Source organism: Oncorhynchus mykiss, chromosome 6 (genome assembly GCF_057628025.1).
Source record: "Oncorhynchus mykiss isolate SJ-2025 chromosome 6, ASM5762802v1, whole genome shotgun sequence".
Taxonomy (NCBI): Eukaryota; Metazoa; Chordata; class Actinopteri; order Salmoniformes; family Salmonidae; genus Oncorhynchus; species Oncorhynchus mykiss.
This window is the reverse complement of record NC_143027.1, coordinates 53652058-53679245: the sequence shown is the minus strand read 5'-3', so window position 1 is coordinate 53679245 and position 27188 is coordinate 53652058. Positions and strand designations below refer to the sequence as shown.

Sequence of the window (27188 nt, the reverse complement as noted above, 5' to 3'; positions counted from 1 at the left end):
CCAACCGAACGAGGTGGTCGGGAAACGCAGCCACCAAAAGGACAATTCGTGGCCACTTCTACATTGTGGTTCACATCTTGGGAAAACCGTCCAAGTTTAAACCACAAGGGGGGACTGTTTTGACGAAGAACCTATGAGGGGTGTGGAGTGGGTGATGGAGAAACAGAGATTCCTAAGTGCTAAGTTCGATCAGTCGATCACAAGACAAATTAACTGCTCCCACTTTACAATGCTGAATGGTCTGAGGAGATCAAGAGACAATTACAGACCATCTTTACGTTAAAAGGGTCAACACATTAGTGATGCTAGTCGGGCGGACGGGAGCGGGCAGCGACCGGTTGAAAAGCATGCATTTGGTTTTGCTAGCGTTTAAGAGCAGTTGGAGGCCACAGAAGGAGTGTTGTATGGCATTGAAGCTCGTTTGGAGGTTAATGAACGCAGTGTCCAAAAAAGGGCCAGATGTATACAGAATAGTGTCGTCTGTGTAGAGGTGGATCAGGAAATCACCCGCAGCAAGAGCGACATCGTTGATGTATACAGAGTAATTGCATACATAATAGTATCATCCGCATGTGCATACAATTAAACATTTTTAACAGATTGTTCAATAGCATTTATGTAAATAGTGAAAAGAACAGGTCCTAGTATCGATAATCCTTCAACAGATAATCATAAAACAGGTGTCAGAGCCCAGCCCATAGCATGATCAACAGTGTCAAGCGCCTTTGACAGGTCCACAAAGAAGGCAGCACAATGGTTGCTGTGATAGTGCTGTGCGCTGTCCTAAACCTTATGGAGTGGCAGCACATAAACTGTTTTCCATTCATTAGGAATATTTCCTGATAACAATGTTAGATTTAAGATATGGGTTACTCAGCCAGCAAATGAGGGGGCATTACACTTGAGCAGACCCGGCTTAAATTGCATCAGCCACTGTGGATTTCTTGGTATCTATAGCAATTAAGGCATTAAGGACTTATTTTTTTCTGTGAATTGCCGAAATGCAAAAACCTCAATACCATTTTCCGAGTCAAGCTGCAAAAATCCCAAATCGGCGTTAAGACATCAATTAGAGAAGGGTTAGACGCTCTTTCAAAAAGTTAGCCAAGTGAAATAAAATGTAAATGAACTGGATCAATGATGTCATTTTTGTCCTTAATCGGGCCAGAAACTGAATTGATTTGTTGGGGGAGAGAGGAGGAAGTGCAACCCTTACAGTTTTCCAGAATTTAGCCGGGTTCCCCTTAAAATCAGAAAGAGGGGTTACATAATAATCCGATTAAGCCCTTCTGATCAGCCTTCCATTGATTCCTCAGATTTTCAATCCAGGCCTAAGCCTGTGTTCCAGGCAACATTTCCCTGATGAATGATTCAGGAATGAACCAGGCATTCGATCTACCTTTAACTCTCTTGGTCTTTAAGGGGGCAACATTATCTACAAGAGTATTGAAGGGATTTGCAAAAAAGCTAGAAATTTACAAAAAAGCTTCAAGCTAAATCAGATTCAGGGATAGTTAAGATACAATTAAGGTCACTAAAATAAAGATCATGTACAAAAAGCAATTCGTTCCAGTCATTGGCAGCAGAGAACTGGAAGGAAAGGCAGTAAAAGAAGGTATTGGCATTGGGGATGACCAGTGAAATATACCTGCTGGAGCGCATGCTACGGGTGGGTGTTGCTATGGTGACCAGTGAGCTGAGATAAGGCGGAGCTTTACCTAGCAAAGACTTATAGATGACCTGGAGCCAGTGGGTTTGGCGGTGAATATGTTGCAAGACAACGAGAGCATGCAGGTCGCAATGGTGGGTAGTGTATGGGGCTTTAGTGACAAAACGGATGGCACTGTAATAGACTGCGTCCAATTTGCTGAGTAGAGTGTTGGATGCTATTTTGTAAATGACATCGCCGAAGTCAAGGATCAGCAGGAGGGTATGTTTAGCAGCATGAGTGAAGGAGGCTTTGTTGCGAAATAGGAAGTCGATTCTAGATTTGATTTTGGATTGGAGATGCTTAATATGAGTCTGGAAGGAGAGTTTACAGTCAAGCCAGACACCTAGGTATTTATAGTTGTCCACATTTTCTAATTCAGAACCGTCCAGAGTAGTGATGCTAGGCGGGCGGGCGCTCGTAAGGATCGGTTGAAGAGCATACATTTAGTTTTACTTGCGTTTAAAAGCAGTTGGAGGCCACGGAAGGAGTGTTGTATGGCATCGAAGCTCGTTTGGTTTGTTAACACAGTGTCCCAAAGAAGGGCTGATGTATACAGTATGGTTTTGTGGATCAAACAATCACCCGCAGCAAGAGTGAGGCTTAGATTAATGCATTTTCACATCTCTGACACCGATAACTGGGTAATGGTCAAAAATCCGGTGGGAAAACCACACTAGCAACATACTGTATTTATCTGGAGTATTTGTCAAAATCAATCAGGGTAGATGGATGGATCTTTAGGATTCGGCCGTGTAGGCTAAGTTATCAGATGAGACAGGTTCATTTCATGGCAAATATCTTTCAGCGTATCAAACACTGGCTTCCTCCAATCAATATTAAAATCACTCTTAAATAATAGTTCAGATTTACCATATTTAGATAGTGATTGAGATACATTTTTAAGAGCAAATAAGCGAGCAGAGGGAGGGCGATACACTCCTTTTAGTGCCAGCTGGTTAATATGACCAAGGCCCACATTAAGAACGAGACAATCAAGCTGCTTAAGGACAGAGGTAGAAAGAGATACAGACATTTTTAAATTGTCCTTTGTAAATATAGCAACATCCCCACCTCTATCAATTCTGTCCGATCTTAAAACATTATAACCAGAGAGACACAGAGTTCAGCATACAATTATTCAAGTAAGTTTCAGAAATTACCGTAAGGTCAATTTAGAATTTAGAAGCCAGAATATAAATAAAATATATATTTGAAATCACACTACTGGCATTTACATTAATGACATTTTAATATGTTTTATTTATTTAACTAGTCAAATCAGTTAAGGACAAATTCTTATTTACAATGATGGCCAAATCTGGACGACGCTGGGCCAATTGTGCGCCGCCCTATGGGACTCCAAATCACTGCCGGTTGTGATACAGCCTGGTTTCGAACCAGGGTGTCTGGAGTGACACCTCTAGCACTGAGATGCAATGTCTTGCGCCACATGGGAGCCCACAAAAAAAGACAATACACATCAGTATTTAGCAGATGTTATTGCGGGTGTAGTGAAATGCTTGTGTTCCTAGCGCCAACAGTGTAGTAATATCTAACAATACAAAACAATCTAAAAATGTAAAAGAATGTAATAAAGCAATGTTGGAGTTCAGAGTATGTATTTATGTAGATACAGTACCAGTCAAAAGCATGGACACAGCAACTCATTCAAGGGTTTTCTTTATTTTTACTATTTTATACATTGCAGATTAATAGTGAAGTCTTATAAACGATTAAATAATATATGTAGTAACCAAAAAAAGTGTTTTTGGCCCATTCCTCCTGACAGAGCTGGTGTAACTGAGTCAGGTTTGTAGGCCTCCTTGATCGCACACGCTTTTTCAGTTCTGCCCACAAATTTTCTATGGCCACTCCAACACCTTGACTTTATTGTCCTTAAGCCATTTTGCCACAACTTTGGAAGTGTGCTTGGGGTCATTGTCCATTTGGTAGACCCATTTGCGACCAAGCTTTAACTTCCTGACTGATGTCTTGAGATGTTGCTTCACTATATCAAAAATATTTTTCCTCCCTTATGATGCCATATATTTTGTGAAGTGCAGCAGTCCCTCCTGCTGCAAAGCACCCCACAACATGATGCTGCCACTCCGTGCTTCACGGTTGGGATGGTGTTCTTCGGCTTGCAAGCCTCCCCCTTTTTCCTCCAAACATAACGATGGTCATTATGGCCAAACAGTTCTATTTTTGTTTCATCAGACCAGAGGAAAATTCTCCAAAAAAGTATGATCTTTGTCCCCATATATCCGTTTTTTTATGGCGGTTTTGGAGCAGTGGTTTCTTTCTTGCTCGTTTTACTGTGGATATAGATACTTTTGTACCTGTTTCCTCCAGCATCTTCACAATGTCCTTTGGTGTAGTTCTGGGATTGATTTGCACTTTTCGCACAAAGTACGTTCATCTCTAGGAGACAGAACGTATCTCCCTCCTGAGCGGTATGACGGCTGCGTGGTCCCATGGTGTTTATACTTGCATACTATTGTTTGTACAGATGAACGTGGTACCTTCAGGCATTTGGAAATTGCTCCCTGCACATAATACACAGTTACTGGTCGGAGCACATCTCCAGAGCCACTGAGCTGGAGGAGCACGTACTAATCCTGCTGTAGAATTTATTTTGGCCAGCAGGTGAAACGAATGACTAAAGTGAACGAGTCGCTCTGAAAAAGTTAATCATGAATCATGACTCTTGAATCAGTAAAAAGAGTCGATCAAAAACGACGGCAGTGAATGCAGGTTGAAGGTGATTAAAAGTTCAAATTGTTGGATATCCTCACTCCAATATGAATTACACATCACTTTGCAAGCCAGCATAATGTAACTTGCAGGCTTGATGTGGCTTGTTCAAGACCACTTTGTTAGGGTGTAACAAGTCCCTTAAAGAAAGGCCTTTTGATATACACTGAGTGTAAAAAAACATTAGGAACACATTTCCATGACATACTGACCAGGTGAATCCATGGTCCCTTATTGATGTCATTTGTTAAATCCAATCAGTGTAGATGAAGGGGAGGAGACAGGTTAAAGAAGGATGTTTAAGCCTTTAGACAATTGAGATGGATTGTGTATCTGTGCCATTCAGAGGGTGAATGAGCAAGACAAAGATTTAAGTGCCCTTGAAAGGGGTATGGTTGTAGGTGCCAGGTGGACAGTTCGGTACATCAAGAACAGCACCGCCCTATGGGACTCCCGGGCACAGCCGGTTGTGATACAGCCCGGGATCAAACCAGGGTCTGTAGTGACACCACTAGCACTGAGATGCAGTGCCTTAGACCACTGCGTCAGCAATGGAGTCAACATGAGCCAGCATCCCTGAGGAATGCTTTCGACACCTTGTAGAGTCCATGTCCCAACAAATTTAGGCTGTTCTGATGGCAAAAAGGGGTGCAAATCAATATTAGGAAGGTGTTCCTAATATTTTGTACACTGTGTATGTAATGTATTGTCATATAGAGTTTAAAGATAACAATCACTTTGAAAACCATACAAAAACTATGCCTCTGTTGCTAACAAATTTTAACTACAATTCACTATAAATGCAAGGTACTCTGGGAAATATGCAAATAAGGTAGACTCAATTCTTAAGTTGAATTCCATGTTCCCTCAACCTAAGATTCAAAGTTGAGTGAACATACAGGTTCAGCTATGTGGCCACATGGTGAGCAAACTCACAAACCTATTGCAGCTGGTTGCCTTACAATTGTATGTTCAATCAACATATATTTTTACAGTGTGCTACTACAGTCATACCTGTCTCACAGTGGAGTCCCGTGAAGCCTGAGGGGCAGACGCAGGTGTTGGGCGACACACAGGTACCTCCGCTCCTACACCCCTCCTCACAGAATGCTGGAGAGAAAGAGAGAGAGAAAGTAGAGAGAGAGATAGAGAAAGAAGCAGGGAAAGCAAGAGAGAGAGAGAGAAGCACCAGCATCAGGCTACTGAAAGACAGGCTGGCTCTGTTAGAGGAATGAGTTACTGAGCTAAAGGAGCAGCATCCCAGCTACACCACCTCCAGCCCAGACACAGAGCTGCTACAGGACCAGATCAACCAGTGCAGGACACAAGTGAAGAACTCTGTCCAGGAGTTGAGAGAGAGCCTTGCCACAGTGCTTGAGGAAAAAGCCACCATGAGGAGAGAGCTAGTGCAGGTAAAGGAGGAGATGGCAAAGGAGTTGTGTGTCAATAAGAGGGGGCTGCAAGCACAGAGAACAGACTATAGAGACTCATAGAGAGAAGTTGCAGCCCCTCACCACCCCCCATACCGACCGCCCTTAACCCACACCCCCAGTCAGCAAGAGGCTCACATGGGGACACTTACTAGAGAGAGAAGCTCTCTAGCCCCCCGTGACACACCCCTCCTTGTACACAGGCCCTTTGTACCCCAGCCCCACACCGTAAACCCACTACTCTGGTAAAACCCACTGAGGTGGCCATCCTCATCCTCAAATGGGACATTCATCCAAGAGGATAAACTTTTCCCCCACTACAAGGTGTCCAAAATATGGTGGCCAGAAACGCAGGATGACTTTGGCATACCAGGCCACACTATTATTCACACCGGCACAAAAAAACTGCGAGAGGAGCAGGAGAGAGTAGGCAGCTTGGTCAACAGAGTAGCAGAGAGGGCCTCTGAGTAGTTGCCTAACTCCCACATCACCATCTCCTCTGCTGCAAAGACTTTCATCACCGTACCATTCAAAAAGTCAATGATAACATCACTAGAGGGTGTGGCTTACTCACGAACGTGCAAGTTCCTCACCACCCAATAATCACCCCAGAGCACCTCCACAACCACTCCCACCTGAGGAAGCAGACAGTAGGGATGTTTGCCATGTCTCTAAAGGACGTGGCACTTGGTAGACCACACCCCATACCGCACTAGACAGAGGACCACCCAGAGACCCCTACCAGACCAATGCACCACCAAAGAGCCCCAGGCCCACTCAACACCCCACCAGACCCAGAGCACCCCACAGGCCCCACCCACCACCGGAGCATCAACACCTCCATCAACGCAGCCAGACTGGAGCAGGCCCAGCTTACTACCCCACACCAGACCACCACCTCTACAAGACCAGAGAGGCAGCCCCCGGCTCAGACCTGGCCCCCATCCCCTCCACAGGGCCAACAGCAGGACCAGCGCAGCTACGCGGAGGCCTTCAGAGGACAGGAGAACTCTGTAGGATTGAGTGAGATTAAACAGCTCCACTAATACATCTGCACTAAACGCACGCATGCACGCACACATCTATTGTACTAAATGTTGACTTGTTCAATGAATAAAAAAATTTGAACAATGGATAACAGCAAACATTTGTTGTATCTCACTCTTAACTTAGTAGTTACTGTATTTCTGCTATCAGTTAGCATGTGGAACATTCATGGCATGAACTCAACCTTTGGACTGGAGTTTAAAAAACAATTTAACGATGTTGAATTAATCATTCTGCAGGAGACATGGTGTAAGGCAGACATAGTCACTCACTGTTCCACAGGCTACAGAGAGGTAATTGTGCCGTTACAGAATCACAGCTCTGTCAATAGAAGCAGAGACTCTGGAGTGTTGATCATTTGGTACAAATCTGAACTACAAAATCAAATTGATCCCCTCAAAATTGATAAATATCACATTTGGTTAAAACTGAAAAATTAAATTGTACTTGTTATATGTGTTCCTTTGTGCAATATATAACCCCCTCAGAATCTCCATATTACTCAGAGGAGATATTCCACACCTTTGTGGAAGAGACATGCCATTTCCAGGCCCAGGGAAATATGCTCATCTGTGGTGACACAAATGCGCGCACAGGAACACTACCTGTCCTAACGACCACATGAGGGAACAGCTTTATTACAGGCCATACTGTTTCTAATTGTCTTAATCTTTGCCATAAAAACAACAGTGAAAGCACCATCAACAAAAACATTTGTTGCAGCTCTGTTTAAGCAGTAAAAAACATCAACAATATATTCAGGCTAACGGCAAAAAGCACAACTGCAATTGATAAAACTTTTTTTTTTTTAAGACCACAGATGATAACTGGATTGATGCAGATTGTAAAATTATGAGGAAAAAACTTAGAACACCATCAAACCAAAAGCACAGAGACCCAAATAATGGTGAATTACGCCTTAATTACTGTTAACTTAACTCTATAAACGTACAGTCAGAAACAAAAAAGCACAGTACAACAGCAAGCAGCTGAGACTAATTGAGAAGACCATAAACACAAACAACTTCTGGCCAAATGTTTAAAAAAAAAATACATTGAAACTAGAGTTATTAGAGATACAAAATGGTGACATATGAAGAGCACATATTAAAACACTCTACAACACCGTTCAAACTGATGCAAACGCAGAACAATGCCAAATTCATGAGAGGTTGAATGGCTTACAAAAAGCTATCAAGGACAATCAAAATCCATTGGACTCCCCAATTACGGACCTGATGGCATCCTAAATGAGATGCTCAAATTCCCCAGTGCAACATTTCAATTGGCTATATTAAAACTGTTTCATTTGATCCTGAGTGTAGGTTATTTCCCTGTTATCTGGAATCAAGTACTCATAACCCCAAACTTTAAGAACAGAGACAAATTTGACCCTAACAATTACAGAGGCATTTATGTGAACAGTAACCTGAGAAAGGTTTTCTGTAGTATAATAAATGTAAGAGTTCTAAACGTCCTTAATAAGCACAATGTCTTGGGTAAAAAACGAATTGGATTTACACCAAAACATCCCACGACTGATTATATTTACACCCTACACACCCTGATAGATAAACATATCCACCAAAATGTACGCTTGCTTTATCGACTTCCAAAAACCATTTGATTTTATTTGGCATACAGGACTGTTCTACAAAGTTATTGAAAGTGGTGTAGGTGGTAAAACATATGACAAGTAAATCAATGTACTCTTCAGTATTTACATCAACGAATTGGCCACTTTTCTAGAAAAATCCTCAGCCCCTGGTGTTACTCTCCACAATTCAGAGGTTAAATGCCTGTTCTTCGTAGATGACAGATGACAGTAGATGACAGTGTGCAGGTCTCAATTTCTTTCAGTAAGTTTAATTAATGACATGATTTGAAGGATGAGTCTAAATGGGGAAAACATCTCTTCATGGTGTTGTGTGTGTACACATACCCACACACACACACACTACACAGACACACAGGCCCCCTCACACAGGCCCCCTCACCCCTCACCATCCATTCGCTGACATAAGGATCACCCCGGTTTCGTCATAAAAGCATTCTAAATATACCAACTGATACATCAGTGCAATAAACAACCACTCAGCACCGTGCCAAAACCCATTAGTGCTGTTCATTTGACTGGATCCCCTTAGAAAGAAGAGACTCATTAAGAGCCTGATTGTACTAATACACCTCGCACTTAAGAATGAATTACACTTATATTGACTCAGTGTATCTACTTGTCTAATTATCATTTTACTGCAATCAGCATAAAGGGGGAGGGGGGGTGTAAGGGAGAGATTCCCTCCCCCACAGCAGCTCCAGTGACCTCCAGCTCAACCATTCCACTGCCTACCTGAGCCTGTTGCTGATTCACTACTTTTGGAGACACACTTATATACACAGCTTTGCTATTTGACTTTCGATTAGAGTCCTAGATTGCTTTCCAGCACCGGGTGGTGTAGGAACCGACTGAATCATCACGGCTCTTTGATAACTGGCCCGTTCACGCTTGTTGAGCGACCAATGGAAATTCCTGTAATTCCTGTAGTTCCTCCAAATCCACCAAACAAATAACAGCATTACGATTCCATCCTAGGAAATGGAATTGACTTAATTAGTGCTGGGATGATTGTTGCACATCCCTTTAATGTGCTGTATTAAGAGATTGTCAGCTCTCTTCCTTATGATCCTTAACTCTAATTGGAAGCATAAATTAGGGGGACAGACGAAGAGAGGAAAGCCAAGCTCGACTGACTCGCTCTGTTCAAACACAAATGAATGTCGGAGGAGAGCAGGGAGAGCACGGTCACATTTTATAGAGTGGTCCCGGATACATTATCATAAATACATTCATCAGTAGTAATGGAGGCGCGCGTCAGCAGTCATTTACATCAGTGGTATAAAGTACTTAAGTAAAAATACTACTTAACTAGTTTTTGGGGGTATCTGTACTTTGCTATTTATATTTTTGACAACTTTTACTTCACTACATTCCTATAGAAAACATTGCACTCCATTCGTTTTCCCTGACAACCAAAAGTAATTGTTACATTTTCAATGCTTAGCAGGACCAGAAAATTGCGAAAGACACACACTTATCAAGAGAACACATGGTCACCCCTACTGCCTATGGTCTGGCGGACTCACTAAACACAAATGCATCTTTTGTAAATAATGTCTTAGTGTTGGAGTGTGCCCCCGGCTATCCGTAAAAACAAAAGAAATGGTGCCGTTCGCATTTAAATAATTTATCATTTTACTTCTACATTTGATATTTTAGCAATTACATTTGATACTTAAGTATATGTAAAACCAAATCATTTTACCTAATTAGTATTTTATTGGGTGACTTTCACTTTTACTTGAGTAACTTTCTATTAAAAAAGGTATCTATACTTTTACTCAAGTACGACAGTTGGGTACTTTTTCCACCACTGATTTAGATAATGGACGTTAAGTTCTCTTTACTCTTAGCCTACATGCTGTGGTGGTTGACACCTCAGTAGTGGTGGTGGCAGGAGACACTCCACTAACAAATTCTGCAAAGGGTCTGAATACCTACAGCACCAGTCAAAAGTTTGGACACACCTACTCATTCAAGGGTTTTTCTTTATTTGAATATTTTCTACATTGTAGAATAATAGTGAAGAAATCAACAAATATGGAGTCATGTAGTAACAAAAAAGTGTTAAACAGCTTCACCTGGAATGCTTTTCCAACAGTCTTGCAGGAGTTCCCACATTTGCTGAGCACTTGTTGGTTGCTTTTCCTTCACTCTGCGGTCCAACTCATCCCAAACCATCTCAATTGGGTTGAGGTCGGATGATTGTGGAGGCCAGATCATCTGATGCAGCACTCCATCACTCTCTTTCTTGGTCAAATTGCACTAACACATTCTGGAGGTGCCCTGTATTACCAAAAGGGTTCTATCAGTTGCTTCATACAGTCAGTGCCTAGTGAAAGTCGATACATCCCTTGCACAGTTTTCCCTTAAAAGGGATTACATTAGATTTTTTTCTTACTGATTTACACAACCTACACCACATGTTCACAGTGAAAGAAAAAGTATAGAACATTGTACATTTACATTTTAGTCATTTACCAGACACTCTTATCCAATGCGAATTACAGGAGTAATTAGGGTTAAGTACCTTGCTCGAGGGCACATTGACAGCATTTTCACCTAGTCGGCTCGGGGATTAAAACAAGGAATGTGGAGCACCAAGTCTAGGACCAAAAGGCTCCTTAACATCTTCTAGCTCAAGCCATAAGACTGCTGAACAATTAATTAAAGGGCCAACTGGAGTATTTAAATTGACCCCCCCCCTTTGTTTTTACGCCGCTGCTACTCGCTGTTTATTATCTATGCATAGTCACTTTACCCCTACCTACAAATTACCTCGACTAACCTGTACCCCCGTACATTGACCCGGTATCAGTATCCCCTGTATATAGCCTCATTGTTGTTATTGTTATTTTGTGTTACTTTTTATATTATTTTCCACTTTAGTTTATTTAGTAAATCTTTTCTTAATTATATGTCTCGAACTGAATTGTTGTTTAAGGGTTTGTATGTAAGCATTTCACGGTAAGGTCTACACCTGGAACATTTATGTATTTAACCCTTTTTACATCTATTAATCTTTTTTAACCGGGCGAGCTTCAAATTAGTCTTGTGAGGCCTGTGGGCATCCTAGAGCAAAAAACAACTGACATGTATGTATTCGTGAGAGTGTCATCTTTCCATTGAGGGGCCATAATATGCCAAACTGTTAAGACGCTACAGACGATTTTTTGAGTAAACTGATTTCCGGGTTGTCTCATGGTGTGACAAACACCGCTCTAACTCTGTCACCTTTCACCACAAATGGGGAAGTGCGACATATCTCTAGCTTAAACTGAAGGCATTATATGGGGATTTTTTAATATCCTAATTAGATTTCTGGGGGGGGGGCGCGGACTTCGACCTTTGCCCCACTCTTCCACCAAGGCACCTACAAGTTCCCAGACTGGGGGAATGGCCATAGCCCTCCCTTCTGATCCAACAGGTCCCAGACGTGCTCAATGGGATTGAGATCTGGGCTCTTCGCTGGCCATGGCAGAACACTGACATTCCTGTCTTGTAGGAAATCACGCACAGAACGAGCAGTATGGCTGGTTGCATTGTCAAAAATGAAGGGTCATGTCAGGATGAGCCTGCAGGAAGGGCACCACATGCGGGAGGAGGCTGTCTTCCCTGTAACGCACAGCGTTGATATTGCCTGCAATGACAACGAGCTCAGTCCGATAATGCAGTGAAACACCACCCCAGACCATGATGGACCCTCCACCTCCAAATCGATCCCGCTCCTGAGTACAAGCCTGGGTGTAATGTTCACTCCTTTGACGATAAACGCGAATCCGACCATCACCCCTGGTGAGACAAACCGTGACTCGTCAGTGAAGAGCACTTTTTGCCAGTCCTGTATGGTCCAGCGACGGTGGGTTTGTGCCCATAGGCGACGTTGTTGCCGGTGATGTCTGGTGAGGACCTGCCTTAAAACAGGCCTACAAGCCCTCAGTCCAGCCTCTCTCAGCCTATTACGGACAGTTTGAGCGCTGATGGAGGGATTGTGTGTTCCTGGTGTAACTCTGGCAGTTGTTGTTGCCATCCTGTTCCTGTCCCACGGGTGTGATGTTCAGATGTACCGATCTTGTACAGGTGTTGTGACACGTGGTCTGCCACTGCGAGGACGATCAGCTGTCCGTCCTGTTTCCCTGTAGCGCTGTCTTAGGCATCTCAAAGTACGGACATTGCAGATGAGCAGGGACCCTGGGCATCTTCCTTTTGGTGTTTTTCAGAATCAGTAGGAAGGCCTCTTTAGTGTACTAAGTTTTCATAACTGTGACCTTAATTGCCTACCGTCTGTAAGCTGTTAGTGTCTTAACGACTGTTCCACAGGTGCACGTTCATTAATTGTTCATTGAACAAGCATGGGAAACCGTGTTTAACCCCTTTACAATGACGATCTGCGAAGCTATTTGGATTTTACGAATTATCTTTGAAAGACAGGGTCCTGAAAGTGGGATGTTTATTTTTTTATAAGTTTATAAGTACTTGGGAGCATGGCTAGACGGTACACTGTCCTTCTCTCAGCACATATCCAAGCTGCAGGCTAAGGTTAAATCTAGACTTGGTTTCCACTATCGTAATCGCTCCTCTTTCACCCCAGCTGCCAAACTAACCCTGTTTCAGATGACCATCCTACCAATGCTAGATTACGGAGACACCATTTCTAGATTGGCAGGTAAGGATGCTGTCGAGCGGCTAGATGTTCTTTACCATTCGGCCATCAGATTTGCCACCAATGCACATCACTGCACTCTATACTGCTCTGTAAACTGGTCCCCTCTGTCTACCCAACACAACCCCCCACTGGTTCATAGCCCGAGATTGTAAAGATCGAAGTTGGAGTCGAGAAGCAGGTACGGGGAGTCAACATTTAATTAAGAACAGACATGGACCAGGACAGGAACAGAGTCAGAACTGGGTAATATACAGACGTAGGACAATTAATGCAGCAGCGGGGAACAGAGCTGGGGAACTGACAAATATAGGGTAGATAATAAACATGTGATTGAGTCCAGGTGAGTCCAATAATTTGCTGAAGCGCGTGACGAGGGAAGGCAGGTGTGCGTAATGATGGTGGCAGGAGTGCGTAATGCAGAGGAGCCTGACGCCCTTGAGCGCCAGGGGGGAAGAGTGGGAGCAGGCTTGACAGAGGGAAATAGTTTTGGGGTGGGGGTGCTGGGGAAAACATTTTGCCTGCGCTGCAAATGTCTATATTGGTCTGCTATTAAAGGCCCAGTGCACAACTATTGTGACCTTAAACTCAGCACCACTACTTTCCATGGCTATGCACTGGTTGATTCTTATTCATAAAAACCCTCTTAGGCCTCACTCTCCCATATCTGAGATACTGTACATACTGCAACCCTCATCCTCCACACACAACACCCATTCTGCCAGAGGTCCCCAAAGCACACACAGCCCTGCGTCCCTCTTCTTTTCAGTTTGCTGAAGTTTGCTTGGATCTCTGCTGGACACCAAAAATCATTGTAGTGCGGTGGTTATGTAAAATCATGGGGAAAAGAGATACCAGTCATATATGGGAGTAAATCATTAGACTTGGGGGAGCAAAATAAATGCTGCCGTGTCTGTAGTACAGGCTACATAAATGTTGGGATGGATTAAAACAAATGATTAGTGAGTGGAGGGAGGACAGTGGCATCCCGGTGAACAGAAGTTTTTTTGTCTGTAATTAAAACTTTTGTTTTACTGATTAAGATTTAGCATAGTGAATACTAACGAAATGTACCCTTTTCTTCCAGGAGAGGAAGGGGTGTTCTTATCTCTCTCTTTGAAATGTTTCACGAGACTGTTGTCTTGGGAGAGCAATTAGTGAAATTCTGCAGTTTTATAAAGTGTAAAGGTATCCAGATCTGGCCGTAAATGGAGCTCCCATATAATTAAGGCCTGGCCATTTCTTTGTTTTTCCCCTACATTTTACAACACATACCAGCACACGCACACAGAACCCACCGGTTTTGAATATTTGTTAGTGGTGTTAATACCATGGTATTGTGCAAGTCGAGGGTCTTGCATTTGAGTGATCGACTCAACGTGAAGCACTATGGACTGTCATTCTGAATTTGGGTTGAATAAGTTATCAATAGATCTAATGATGATTCGGGAAGGCGAGAAGAGAGAGAGAGCTCAAGGTGAGGGAAGGGTGCACAACTCAAATCTATTGAGTCCAGGAAGTGTTTTCTCCCAGGAAACCTATTTTAGTATTTTAGTGTCCTCTGAGAGGGAGGTTATTAGAGAACCCACTAGATGGTAGCTTGGGCTAAGCATGATGGGGACATTGATAGTAGGGGTTTTGTTTTACCATGTCATCAGAATCCTAATGTTAAAGCGCATCAATGAATATGGCTTTCTGGATGATACAGTACAATTAATTACATACAAGGCTCATATTCCGTGTCTTGCTTTGACACCGGAGGATGATGGAGACTATCATCCCATTGGCATAGAACAGAATGGATGGACAGTTCTTGCCTCAATCTCATTCTCATCAAGGGTGGTGTGAAATTATTAAACATGTATTTTCTCTCTTCCCTGTTCAAATCAATGTTTTCTAGGTGTTGTGGAACATGAAGTGATCATTGTTCCAGATGAGGGATTGTTGGAAATGTACTAATTTACTTGACCATGTTTTAGTATGTTTATACCTATATACGTGGACTAGCAGTAACGTGTTATCGGTTAGATGGAATGATTTATGTGCAAACGCATTTGTGGCCGGAGGCAAAGTACATAGGGGGCCTGTGTTTGAAACAGAATAAGAGTGTTAGTTGCAGGACCGATATCAGTGTATTCAATGGAGTCCCAAAAAACAAAGTGTTAACGTTACAGGGAATTTGGAGTGCGGAATGGAATGTGATTGGGGCGGAGATCTGTGCATTTCATAAATGAACTTCTTTGTGATCATGCCCCTTTTTTCTCCATCTCCGCCTGAATGACTTGCCCAAAGTAAACTGTCTGTAGCTCACGCCCTGAAGCCAGGATATGCATATAATTGGTACCATTGGAAAGAAAACACTGACGTATGTAGAAATGTTAAAATAATGTAGGATAATATAACACAATAGATATGGTAGGAGAAAATCCAAAGAAAAAGAGACACCATCCTCTTAGAAATGCAAGAGAAAGGTCATATTGTAAAATAGCTCCCCGGATCCAAGTCCTAGGGCTTCCACAGGGTGTCAGCAGTCTACGTGAAAGGTGTCTGGCTTGTAACTTCAAAAACGAATAAGAAATAACTGTTTTTGTATCAGGATACAGTCTTGGAAATCAGTGTCTTTGTGCGCCATGATGAAGTTGCGCACCTGCTAACATTTCTTATTCTATTATAGTTTGATTACATTTTAGGGTGTCTGAAAAGTAAATAGAAATGTATTTTGACTTGTTGAAACAAAGATTAGGGGTAGATTTTCCGGATTCCGTTCTCTGCATGTTGAAAGAGTGGATTACTCAAATCAATGGCACCAACTAAACAGACTTTTTGGGATATAAAAAAGGATTTTATCTATCAAAACGACACATTTATATTTTATAGCTGGGACCCTTTGGATGACAAATCAGAGGAAGATTTTCAAAAAGTAAGTGAATATTTAGTCTTTATATAAAAATGAATGAAATCTGTGACGATGGGAAAAATTATTTGAATTTGCGACGTGGTCCTCAAACAATCGCATGGCATGTTTTCGCTGTAATAGCTACTAGACACTGCAGTTAGATTAACAACAATCTAAGCTTTCAGACGATATAAGATACTTATATGTAGAGTAGGCCAGAAAGCTAAAGTGAAAACCTAACCTCTATCAAAAAAAAAGAAGGCGGAGCCACAAAAGCACTTCTGTGCAAGGGTGTTTATTTACATAGTGAAACCGGAAGAAAAACAACAGTACTACCATCCAAAGTATACATTATGGGTACAGCTTAAAACAATGCTGCCCCATCAACAGCTCAATCCAAAATCCCCCACCCCTCTTGACCTGAAAGAGAGTCTCCTTTAGTTGGCGATGAGGGGGAGTACCCGTACAGAGTCAATGTGTGGGGGCACCGGTTAGCTGAGGTGATATGTACATGTAGGTAGAGTTATTAAAGTGACTACGCATAGATGATAACAACAGAGAGTAGCAGCGGTGTAAAAGAGGGCGGGGGGGGGCAATGCAAATAGTCTGGTTAGCCTCTTGAACCTTGACTTGGCATTCTGGTACCGCTTGCCGTGCGATAGCAGAGAGAACAGTCTATGACTACGGTGGCTGGAGTCTTTGACAATTTTTAGGGCCTTTCTCTGACACCGCCTGGTATAGAGGTCATGGATGGCAGGAAACTTTTGGCAGGTCCCGGATGGCAGTTGCCGAGCAGTTGCCACACCAGGCAGTGATGGGCAGTGATGCAATGGTGCAGCTGTAGAACCTTTTGAGGATGTGAGGACCCATGCCAAATCTTTTCAGTCTCTTGAGGGGGAATAGGTTTGGTCGTGCACTCTTCACGACTGTATTGGTGTACTTGGACCATGTTAGTTTGTTTTATGATGCGGACGCCAAGGAACTTGTAGCTTTCAACCTGCTCGTCCGCAGCCTCGTCGATGAGAATGCGGGCGTGCTCGGTCCTCTTCTTCCTGTAGTCCACAATCATCTCCTTTGTCTTGATCACATTGAGAGATTGTTGTCCTGGCACCACACAGCCGCCAGGTCTCTGACCTCCTCCCTATAGGCTGTCTCGTCGTTGATCAGGCCTACCACTTTTGTGTCATCGGCAAACTTAATGAAGGTTTTGGAGTCGTGCCTGGCCGTGTAGTCATGAGTGAACATGGAGTACAGGAGGGGACTGGGCATTCACCCCTGAGGGGCCCCTGTGTTGAGGATCAGTGGGACGGATGTGTTGTTAACTATCCTTACCACCTGGGGGCAGCCCGTCAGGAAGTCTAGGATCCAGTTGCAGAGGGAGGTCTTTAATCCCAAGGTCCTTAGCTTATTGATGAGCTTTGAGGACACAATGGTGTTGAACGCTGAGCTGTTTTCAACAAATAGCATTCTCACATAGGTGTTCCTTTTGTCCAGGTGGGAAAGGGCGGTGTGGAGTGCACTAGAGATTGTATCATCTGTGAATCTTTTGGGGCGGTATGGAAATTGGAGTGGGTCTAGGGTTTCTGTAATAATGGTGTTGATGTGAGCCATGACCAGCCTTTCAAAGCACTTCATGGCTACAGACGTGAGTGCTATGGGTCGGTAGTCCTTTTGGCAGGTTACCTTAGTGTTATTGGGCATAGTGACTATGGTGGTCTGCATAAAACATATTGGTATTACAGACAGGGAGAGGTTGAAAATGTCAGCGAAGATACTTGCCAGTAGTTCAGCTCATGCTCATAGTACACACCATGGTAATCTGTCTGGCCCTGTGGCCTTGTGAATGTTGACCTGTTTAAAGGTCTTACTCACATTGACTGCGGAGAGCATGATCACACAGTCTTCCGGAACAGCTGGTTCTCTCATGCATGTTTCAGTGTTATTTGCCTGAAGCGAGCATAGAAGTAGTTTAGCTCGTCTGGTAGGCTCGTGTCTCTGGTCAGCTCTCGGCTGTGCTTCCCTTTGTAGTCTGTAATGGTTTGCTAGCCCTGCCACACCTAACGAGCATCAAAGCCGGTGTAGTACAATTCGAGCTTAGTCCTGTATTGACCCTTTGCCTGTTTGATAGTTTGTCAGAGGGCATAACGGGATTTCTTATAAGCTTTCGGGTTAGAGTCCCGCTCCTTGAAAGCGGTAGCTCTAGCCTTTAGCTCAGTGCGGATATTGCCTGTAATCCATGGCTTCTGGTTGGGTATGTATGTGCGGTCCCTGTGGGGAGACATCATCGATGCCAATGACTGATGTGGTGTACTCCTCAATGCCATCGGAGGAATACTGAAACATATTCCAGTCTGTACTAGCAAAACGGTCATGTAGCTTAGCATCTGCTTCATCTGACCACTTTTTTATTGATCTAGTTATTGGTCCTTCCAACTTTAATTTTTGCTTGTAAGCAGGAATCAGGAGGATAGATCAATGGTCAGATTTGCCAAATGGAGGGCGAGGGAGAGCTTTGTATGCGTCTCTGTGTGTGGAGTAAAGGTGGTCCAGTGTTTTTTCCCCTCTGGTTGCACATTTAACATGCTGATAGAAATTAGGTAAAACGGATTTAAGTTTCCCTGAATTAAAGTCCCTGGCTACTAGGAGCGCCACCTCTGGATGAGCGTTTTCTTGTTTGCTTATGGTGGAATACAGCTCATTCAATGTTGTCTTAGTGCCAGCCTCTGACTGTGGTGGTATGTAAACAGCTACGAAAAATACAGATTGTGTGTTCTACAGCATATCCTGCGATACTCTACCCAAGGTGAGCAATAGCTCGAGACTTCCTCAGATATAGTGCACCAGCTGTTTTTTTACAAAAATACATAGTCCGCCGCCCCTTGTCTTACCAGATGCCGCTGTTCTATCCTGCCGGTGCAGCGTATAACCAGCCAGCTGTATGTTGATAATGTTGTCGTTCAGCCACAACTTCGTGAAGCATAAGATATTACAGATTTGAATGCCCTTTTGGTAGTTTTATCTTCCGCGTAGGTCATCTATTTTATTGTCCAAAGATTGCATGTCTGCTAGCAGAATGGAAGTCAGTGGGGGTGGTTTATTCGATCACCTACAAATTCTCAGAAGGCAGCCCGTCCTTCGGCCCCTTTTTCTCCGTCTCCTCTTCACGCAAATGACGGGGATCTGGGCTTGTTCCCAGGAAAGCAGTATATCGTTCCTCGCCAGACTCCCTACAAGAAAAGAAAGGATTCTGCCAATCCGTGGTGATTGATTGCAGTGCTGATGTCCAGAAGTTATTTTCGGTCATAAGAGACGGTAGCGGCAACATTGTACAAAAGTTGTTTTTTTTTAGTTTTTTTTTTAAATGACAAAAAATGCAAATAAACTTCTGCCTTCTTCTCTGGCACCATCTTATAAAACACCTGTCTACGGTTTACATTTTCAAACTAAGGGCAACCATGGCATCCGTGAAAGAGAGGGAGAAGGGTCCATCCATGTATACTGGTAAGATAGTCTAGCTAGCTACATTTTCAGAAATTACACGTTTCAATTTTTTTCAGAAAGTCGTTTTCATTTCATGTTAAAGTGTACTGTTAGGTAGCTAGCTAACGTTACTAGGCTGGATCGCTAGCTAATGTTACATGTATTATCTGTGAACTTTAGTAATATTATTTGTATCTCAGAGCCATTTGCATTGCTAGTTATAGCCTATCGTTAGGTAGCTAACATTGAACCTGGTTGGTTGCTTACCTGAAGATTCATGTAGGGCAGTAACATTATGAGTTGGGATTATGGTTCATTGTTTAGCTTGCTAGCTACATGTTTAATCAAAAGACTCCACTATGCAAGTAACCATTTCAATAAAATTTTCATGATGTCACTGCAACACCTGTGAACACCTGTCAGTAGCTGGTAAATTCATTCTGGCTATCTACTTCGATTTCAGAGCACTCTCGTCTGAGTGCACAGAGCGCAGAATAACTGAAGAATTTACACAGTCAACACTGGTTAAATATGTCCGGTGTCAGTAAACATCGGCAAAAAAGCATGATTAAATTGTTGCCAGCAGCACAGTTACAGCCTAACCAGTTCTGCTAGAGCGAGTAAAATGGTCAGAGTGAGCTGTTGTCTCATTTATGTCTGGAAGTAGCTAGCAAGCTAGCCAACGTTAGCCAGTTAGCTTGGGTGCTTGACTGCTGTTGTTAGGTCAGAACACACGGATAAACCCTAGAGGGTCCAGTGTGCGCTCTGAACGTTCCGAGAGCAAAACACTCTGAATTTACTAACGGACAATCTGACAATGCTATGAATTTACGAACGCCCAGAGCGTACTCTGGAACTCCAGATTGAATTCACAAATACACCCGTAGTATAAACCAGCCTTTAGTCTTGAATTATTCGTTGTTAATTACATGGCCTCACATGTGAATCCTGTAAGAGATGGGTGGAACAGCTCTCGAGTAGGTTTACAAAAAAATTAAATGGCAATTTTCACAAAAGTGAGGTTACAAGTCTATCAACTTTCAAAGCAGAATTACATTCCCATTGTTCCTCAACTGTAGTTTTTGATATTCAATTTTCTGACTCTCTACTTTCATCCAATGTAAAAAAAAACATAATAAAACATTTTGCTACATAAGACCGAATCGAGATGATCGGTCACAATTAAGAAGAGATTAAAAAATATATATTCTCACCATAGGCGTTCCTTCATGGTCTATATAATTCAGAGCTTTTTTTTACTAGTTGCATACCAGACATTTTTTGGGTGGCTCTTCAGAGATTCCGCCACTATTTCAGCTCATGTATCAATTGGAGATCCAGCAATTTTCAGACCCACTCTCTGGACTGGCTGGTTCTGAATGTCCTGTGGTCCTCCACTTACCTGCAGAAAAATGCTTTTAGTTTTTATGGCTTTGGTGACCAAAAAAGTATTAAACAAATCGAAATATATTTTGTATTTGAGATTCTTCAATGTAGCCACCATTTGCCTTGATGACAGCTTTGCACACTCTTGTAATTATCTTAACCATCTTCATGAGGTAGTCACCAGGAATGCATTTCAATTAACAGGTGTTTCTTGTTAAAAGTTCATTTGTGGAATTCCTTTCCTTCTTAATGTGTTTGAGCCAATCAGTTGTGTTGTGACAACGTAGGGGTGATACACAGAAGATAGTCCTATTTGGTAAAAGACCAAGTCTAAGAGAAATTACAGCCCATCATTACTTTAAGGCATGAATCCACAAAATGTCAAGAACTTTGAAAGTTTCTTCAAGTGCAGTCGCAAAAACCATCGAGCACGTTGTTGAAACTGGCTCTCATGAGGACTGCCACAGGAAAGGAAGACCCAGAGTTACCTCTTCTTTCCATTGTACTGTAGATACAGAGTTGTACCCTTGCAGTTGGTACCGTAAAATAGCCAATAGTGTATCACATAGTCCACAGGTACAAAAGTGTACCTTTTAAAGCATACCTTTTGAAAAGTATGCGAATGGTATCTAATAGATTCCAGAGAGCCAGATCGTGTCTTCGTCCCAAATGGCAACCTATTCCCTATATAGTGCATTTCTTTTGACTAGCACTTTATACATGGTTCAGATGAGACGAGAAAAACAAAGTTTCATTCTCTATATAATATAATTACTTTTCTGTGAATAGGATATGATTGCGTCGTGGGAAAACGGTATTCAAAGACATTAATTGCCACTTCATATCGAATCAAATTCTGACTTAATCAAATAGTTTATGCATTAATTTGATGAAAAACACGTATAGCTTAATTAGGAAGGCAAATGCCGATGTCAAAGGCATTTATTCGTTCTACATCCGTGAGATTCTACGTTTGCAGATAACGATTGCTCATCTAAGGCCATTAAAACAATTAGTGAGACAAAATTAAGGCCCAAATTTACTACGCATCTGCAGTGGTACAAAATCTACATCTGTTTCTTTCAGGAGGGAAAACAACATAAAGAGAAGATAATAAAGCAAAGTTAAGATTTAATATAGATAACATTTTAAAGTAAAGCATAAAGCAAAGTTAAGATTTAATATAGATAACATTTTAAAGTAAAGCGTAAATAAAGAGGATTTCATAATTACATAGCTTTCCAGTTGGTATTTTATTGTCCTCTGAAAATAACATGCAAACTTGGCATAAGTGAAAATATGAATTTCCTTTTCACCTATACATTTATTCTATTTCCACAGCGAATCGGATATACACTCCATGATGATTGGTCTAGTGATGTCTAAAGTTCATTATACTTCCTGAGATGCCTTCCAGTGTGTTGCTAATATCCCAACTAACCATTTCTCACAAGACAAGCCGAGCCCAGCTGTACTGGACTTGCCCATGATGTATTATTGTAGTGGTTCAGTTAGCAATCTTGATTTACAATTTTGCCAGTCTCGGCTATAGAGGGGCAAACTTGGCTGCTATGGAGTAATGTGATGTAATTTATGTGTTTTAGCTTAAACAGTTATGGCCATACTCTATGATTCAGACAAAAACACTTGAGGGACTCAGCAGTCAGAGACCAACACCTTGGCTACACTGGCCGTGCTCGTTCGTCCGCAAGCGTCATCGCATGCATATTGAAGTTGTCTATCCCCACCAGATGCACTCACACTAAAAAAAATGAACATGTTGATTTAACATACCACTGTGGTACAACCAGTTACAATAGGATTGGAGGTTTTCTGAACAACATTTTCACACAAAAACGTTTTGTTGTGAGTGAATGTTTTGTTGCTCAACGCTTTGTTGAGCAAACTCACCATCCTACTGCAGCTGGTTGTCTGACAATTGTACGTTAAATCAACACCCCCCCCCCCCCCTTTTTTTACAGTGTTTGATAAGTTAAAATACAAAAATCAGCTGTGAACCAACTGAATTAATTTGGGGTCAAAAACACATGAAACATTTATGGACATTTAGCGAGCTGGCTGCTGCTAACTAGTTCGTCTTGGGTAATAAACATTGGGTTGTTATTTTACCTTAAATGCATGTGGTATTTGTATTTATTATGGATCCCCATTAGCTGCTACAAAGGCAGCGGCTACTATTCCAGGGTCCAGCAAAACTAAGGCAGTTACATACAATTAAAAAAACATTAAAATACATTTCACAACACATTAAGTGTGTGCCCTCAGGCAAATCTACAATACAAAATCCGAGTGTACATGAGTGTATAGTACATACGTTATCATGTATACGTATCTGTGGCTGTGTATCTCTTAAGTTCACGCTGTTCCATGAGGTGTATCGTTTTCATTTTTTTTCATATTTTACTGCTTGCATTAGTTAGTTGATGTGGAACAAAGTTCCATGTAGTCATGGCGCTATCTAATACTGTGTACCTCCCATAGTCTGCTCTGGACTTGGGGAATGTGAAGAGACCTCTGGTGGCATGTCTGAGGGATATGCATGGGTGTCTGAGCTGTGTGCTAGTAGTTTAGTAAGACAGCTCAGTGCATTCACCGTCAATACTTCTCACAACTACAAGTAGTGATGAGGTCAATCTCTCCTCTACTTTGAGCCAGGAGAGATTGACATGCATATTGTTAATGTTAGCTATCTGCGTACATTTAATGGCCAGCCGTGATGCACTGTTCTGAGCTAATTGAAATGTTCCTATATCATTCTATGGGGCACCTGACCACACGATTGGACAGTAGTCCGGGTGTGAAAAAACTAGGGCCTGTAGGACCTGCCTTGTTGATAGCATTGTTAAGAAGGCAGAGCAGTGCTTTATTATGGACAGATCTCTCCTTCCATTTTAGCTACTGTTGTATCAATATGTTTTGACCATGACCATGTCTTTTGACCATGTCTTTTGAACTTGCTCAATTTCCACATTACTCATTACAATAAATAGTTGAGGTTTAGTAAATTGTTAATTTACTGTGAAATAGAATTGTACAGTGCCTTGCAAAAGTATTCATCCCCCTTGGTGTTTTACCTATTTTGTTGCATTACAACCTGTCATTTAAATGGATTTGAATTTGAATTTCATGTAATGGACATACACAAAATAGTCCAAATTGGTGAAGTGAAATGAAAAAAATGACTTTTTTAAAAACTGAAAAGTGGTGTGTGCATATGTATTCACCCTTTTGCTATGAAGCCACTAAATAAGATCTGGTGCAACCAGTTACCTTCAGAAGTCACATAATTAGTTAAATAAAGTCCACCTGTGTGAAATCTAAGTGTCACATGATCTCAGTATGTATACACCTGTTCTGAAAGGCCCCAGAGTGTGCAACACCACTAAGCAAGGGGCACCATGATGACCAAGGAGCTCTCCAAACAGGTCAGGGACAAAGTTGTGGAGAAGTACAGATCAGGGTTGAATTTCAAAAGGCTTTTCTAATTATCAATTAGCCTTTTAAAATTATAAACTTGGATTAGCTAACACAACATGTCATTGGAACACAGGAGTGATGGTTGCTGATAATGGGCTTCTGTACGCCTATGTCGATAATCCATAAAAAAAAAAGTTGTTTCCAGCTACAATAGTCATTTACAGCATTAACAATGTCTATACTATATTTCTGATCATTTGATGTTATTTAATGGACAAAAAAGGTGCTTTTCTTTCAAAAACAAGGAAATGTCAAAGTGACCCGAAACTTTTGAATGGTAGTGTACCGCTGTTGATATCACATAGATTACCAAGCATTTCACAAATATTATCCAATTACTGACTGTTAGCACTTGGTGGTCTATAGCAGCTTCCCACAAAAATGGGATTTAGGGGAGGGAGGTGAACCTGTAGCCATTTTACTTCAACAGTATTTGACATGAGGTCCTCTCTAAGCTTTACAGGAATATGACTCCGCAACACCTCCACCATTGGCATTCCTCTCCACAGTAGTGGAGAGGGTAGTAAGTTTTAAGTTCCTCGGCGTACACATCACAGACAAACTGAATTGGTCCACCCACACAGACAGCATCGTGAAGAAGGCGCAGCAGCGCCTCTTCAACCTCAGGAGGCTGAAGAAATTTGTCTTGTCACCAAAAGCACTCACAAACTTCTACAGATGCACAATTGAGAGCATCCTGTCGGGCTGTATCACCGCCTGGTACGGCAACTGCTCCGCCCACAACCGTAAGGCTCTCCAGAGGGTAGTGAGGTCTGCACAACGCATCACCGGGGGCAAACTACCTGCCCTCCAGGACACCTACACCACCCGATGTCACAGGAAGGCCATAAAGATCATCAAGGACAACAACCACCCGAGCCACTGCCTGTTCACCCCGCTATCATCCAGAAGGCGAGGTCAGTACAGGTGCATCAAAGCTGGGACCGAGAGACTGAAAAGCAGCTTCTATCTCAAGGCCATCAGACTGTTAAACAGCCACCACTAACATTGAGTGGCTGCTGCCAACACACTGACTCAACTCCAGCCACTTTAATAATGGGAATTGATGGGAAATTATGTAAAATATATCACTAGCCACTTTAAACAATGCTACCTAATATAATGTTTACATACCCTACATTATTCATCTCATATGTATATGTATATACTGTACTCTATATCATCTACTGCATCTTTATGTAATACATGTATCACTAGCCACTAACTATGCCACTTTGTTTACATACTCATCTCATATGTATATACTGCATCTTGCCTATGCCGCTCTGTACCATCGCTCATTCATATATCTTTATGTACATATTCTTTATCCCCTTACACTTGTGTCTATAAGGTAGTAGTTTTGGAATTGTTAGCTAGATTACTTGTTGGTTATTACTGCATTGTCGGAACTAGAAGCACAAGCATTTCGCTACACTCGCATTAACATCTGCTAACCATGTGTATGTGACAAATACAATTTTATTTTATTTGATTTTGTCTCTTCTGAAGATATTGAAACCATGTATTGCTACTACTGTATCAAAGTTATTACCTTAGTGAGTTTCAGAGATATTCAGTATATGCATGTTATTTCTTACTAGCAAGTTATCACTTTCATGAACCTTGTTTATTAGGCTACATATGATAATGTGGCCTATTGTTTTGCACTTTTCTGGGATTCTTAATTGTTTTTGTTGCATTTACTGGGAGGCTTAGCAGACTTAGACATGGCAATGCAGGGTGAGCTGCACACAGTGGAATTCCTTCTAGGGCGAACAACCTCGGCGCAAAAGTATAACTCAGGTTCATTGGCACATGATTACTTCATACAATAGCTGTAGGATTGGCAGAGGCATTCAGGGGAGTCAGAAAGCATTCACACCCCTTGGCTCTTTAAAAACATTTTGTTGTGTTACAGCCTGCATAAAAATAGATTACATTGCCATTTGTTGTCACTGGCCTACACACAATACCCCATAATAAAACTTTGACGTTATGTTTTTGAACATATTTACAAATGTATTAAATGAAAAGCTGAAATGTCTTGAGTCAGTAAGTATTCGACCCCTTTGTTATGGCAAGCCTAAATAAGTTCAGGAGTAAACATTTGCTTAACAAGTCACAAAGTAAGTTGCATGGACTCACTCTGTGTGCAATAATAATGTTTAACCTGGTTTTTGAATTATTACCTCATCTCTGTACGCCACACAAACAAATAATTGTAAGGTCCTTCGGTCGAGCAGTGAATTTCAAACACGGATTCAACCACAAACACCAGGTAAGTTTTCTAATGCCTCGCAAAGAAGGGCACGTATTGGTATTAAAAAAGCAGACATTGAATATCCATTTGAGCATGGTAAAGTTATTAATTACACTTTGGATGACGTAACAATACACCCAGTCACTACAAAGATACAGGCATCCTTCCTAACTCAGTTGCCCAGAGAGGATGGAAACCGCTCAGTGATTTCACCATGAGGCCAAGGGGGACTTTAAAACAATTACAGTGTTGAATGGCTGTGATAGGAGAAATCTGAGGATGGATCAACAACATTGTAGTTACTCCACAATACTAACCTAATTGAAGCCTGTACAGAATACCAATATTCCAAAACATGCATCCTGTTTGCAACAAGGCACTAACATTATACTGTTAAAAATGTGGCAAAGCAATTCACTTTTTGTCCTGAATACAAAGTGTT

At 41.9% G+C, this 27188-nt stretch overlaps 1 protein-coding gene across 1 annotated transcript in view; it reads right to left on the bottom strand.

Annotated features, from left to right (window-relative positions):
- LOC110526153 (protein kinase C-binding protein NELL1) overlaps positions 1-27188 on the bottom strand; it is a 408096-nt gene that overhangs the window by 49474 nt on the left and 331434 nt on the right. Inside the window, exon 15 of the mRNA XM_021606800.3 lies at positions 5480-5575. Coding sequence (XP_021462475.3) covers positions 5480-5575 — 96 coding nt within the window. The remainder of the gene's footprint in view (positions 1-5479; positions 5576-27188) is intronic.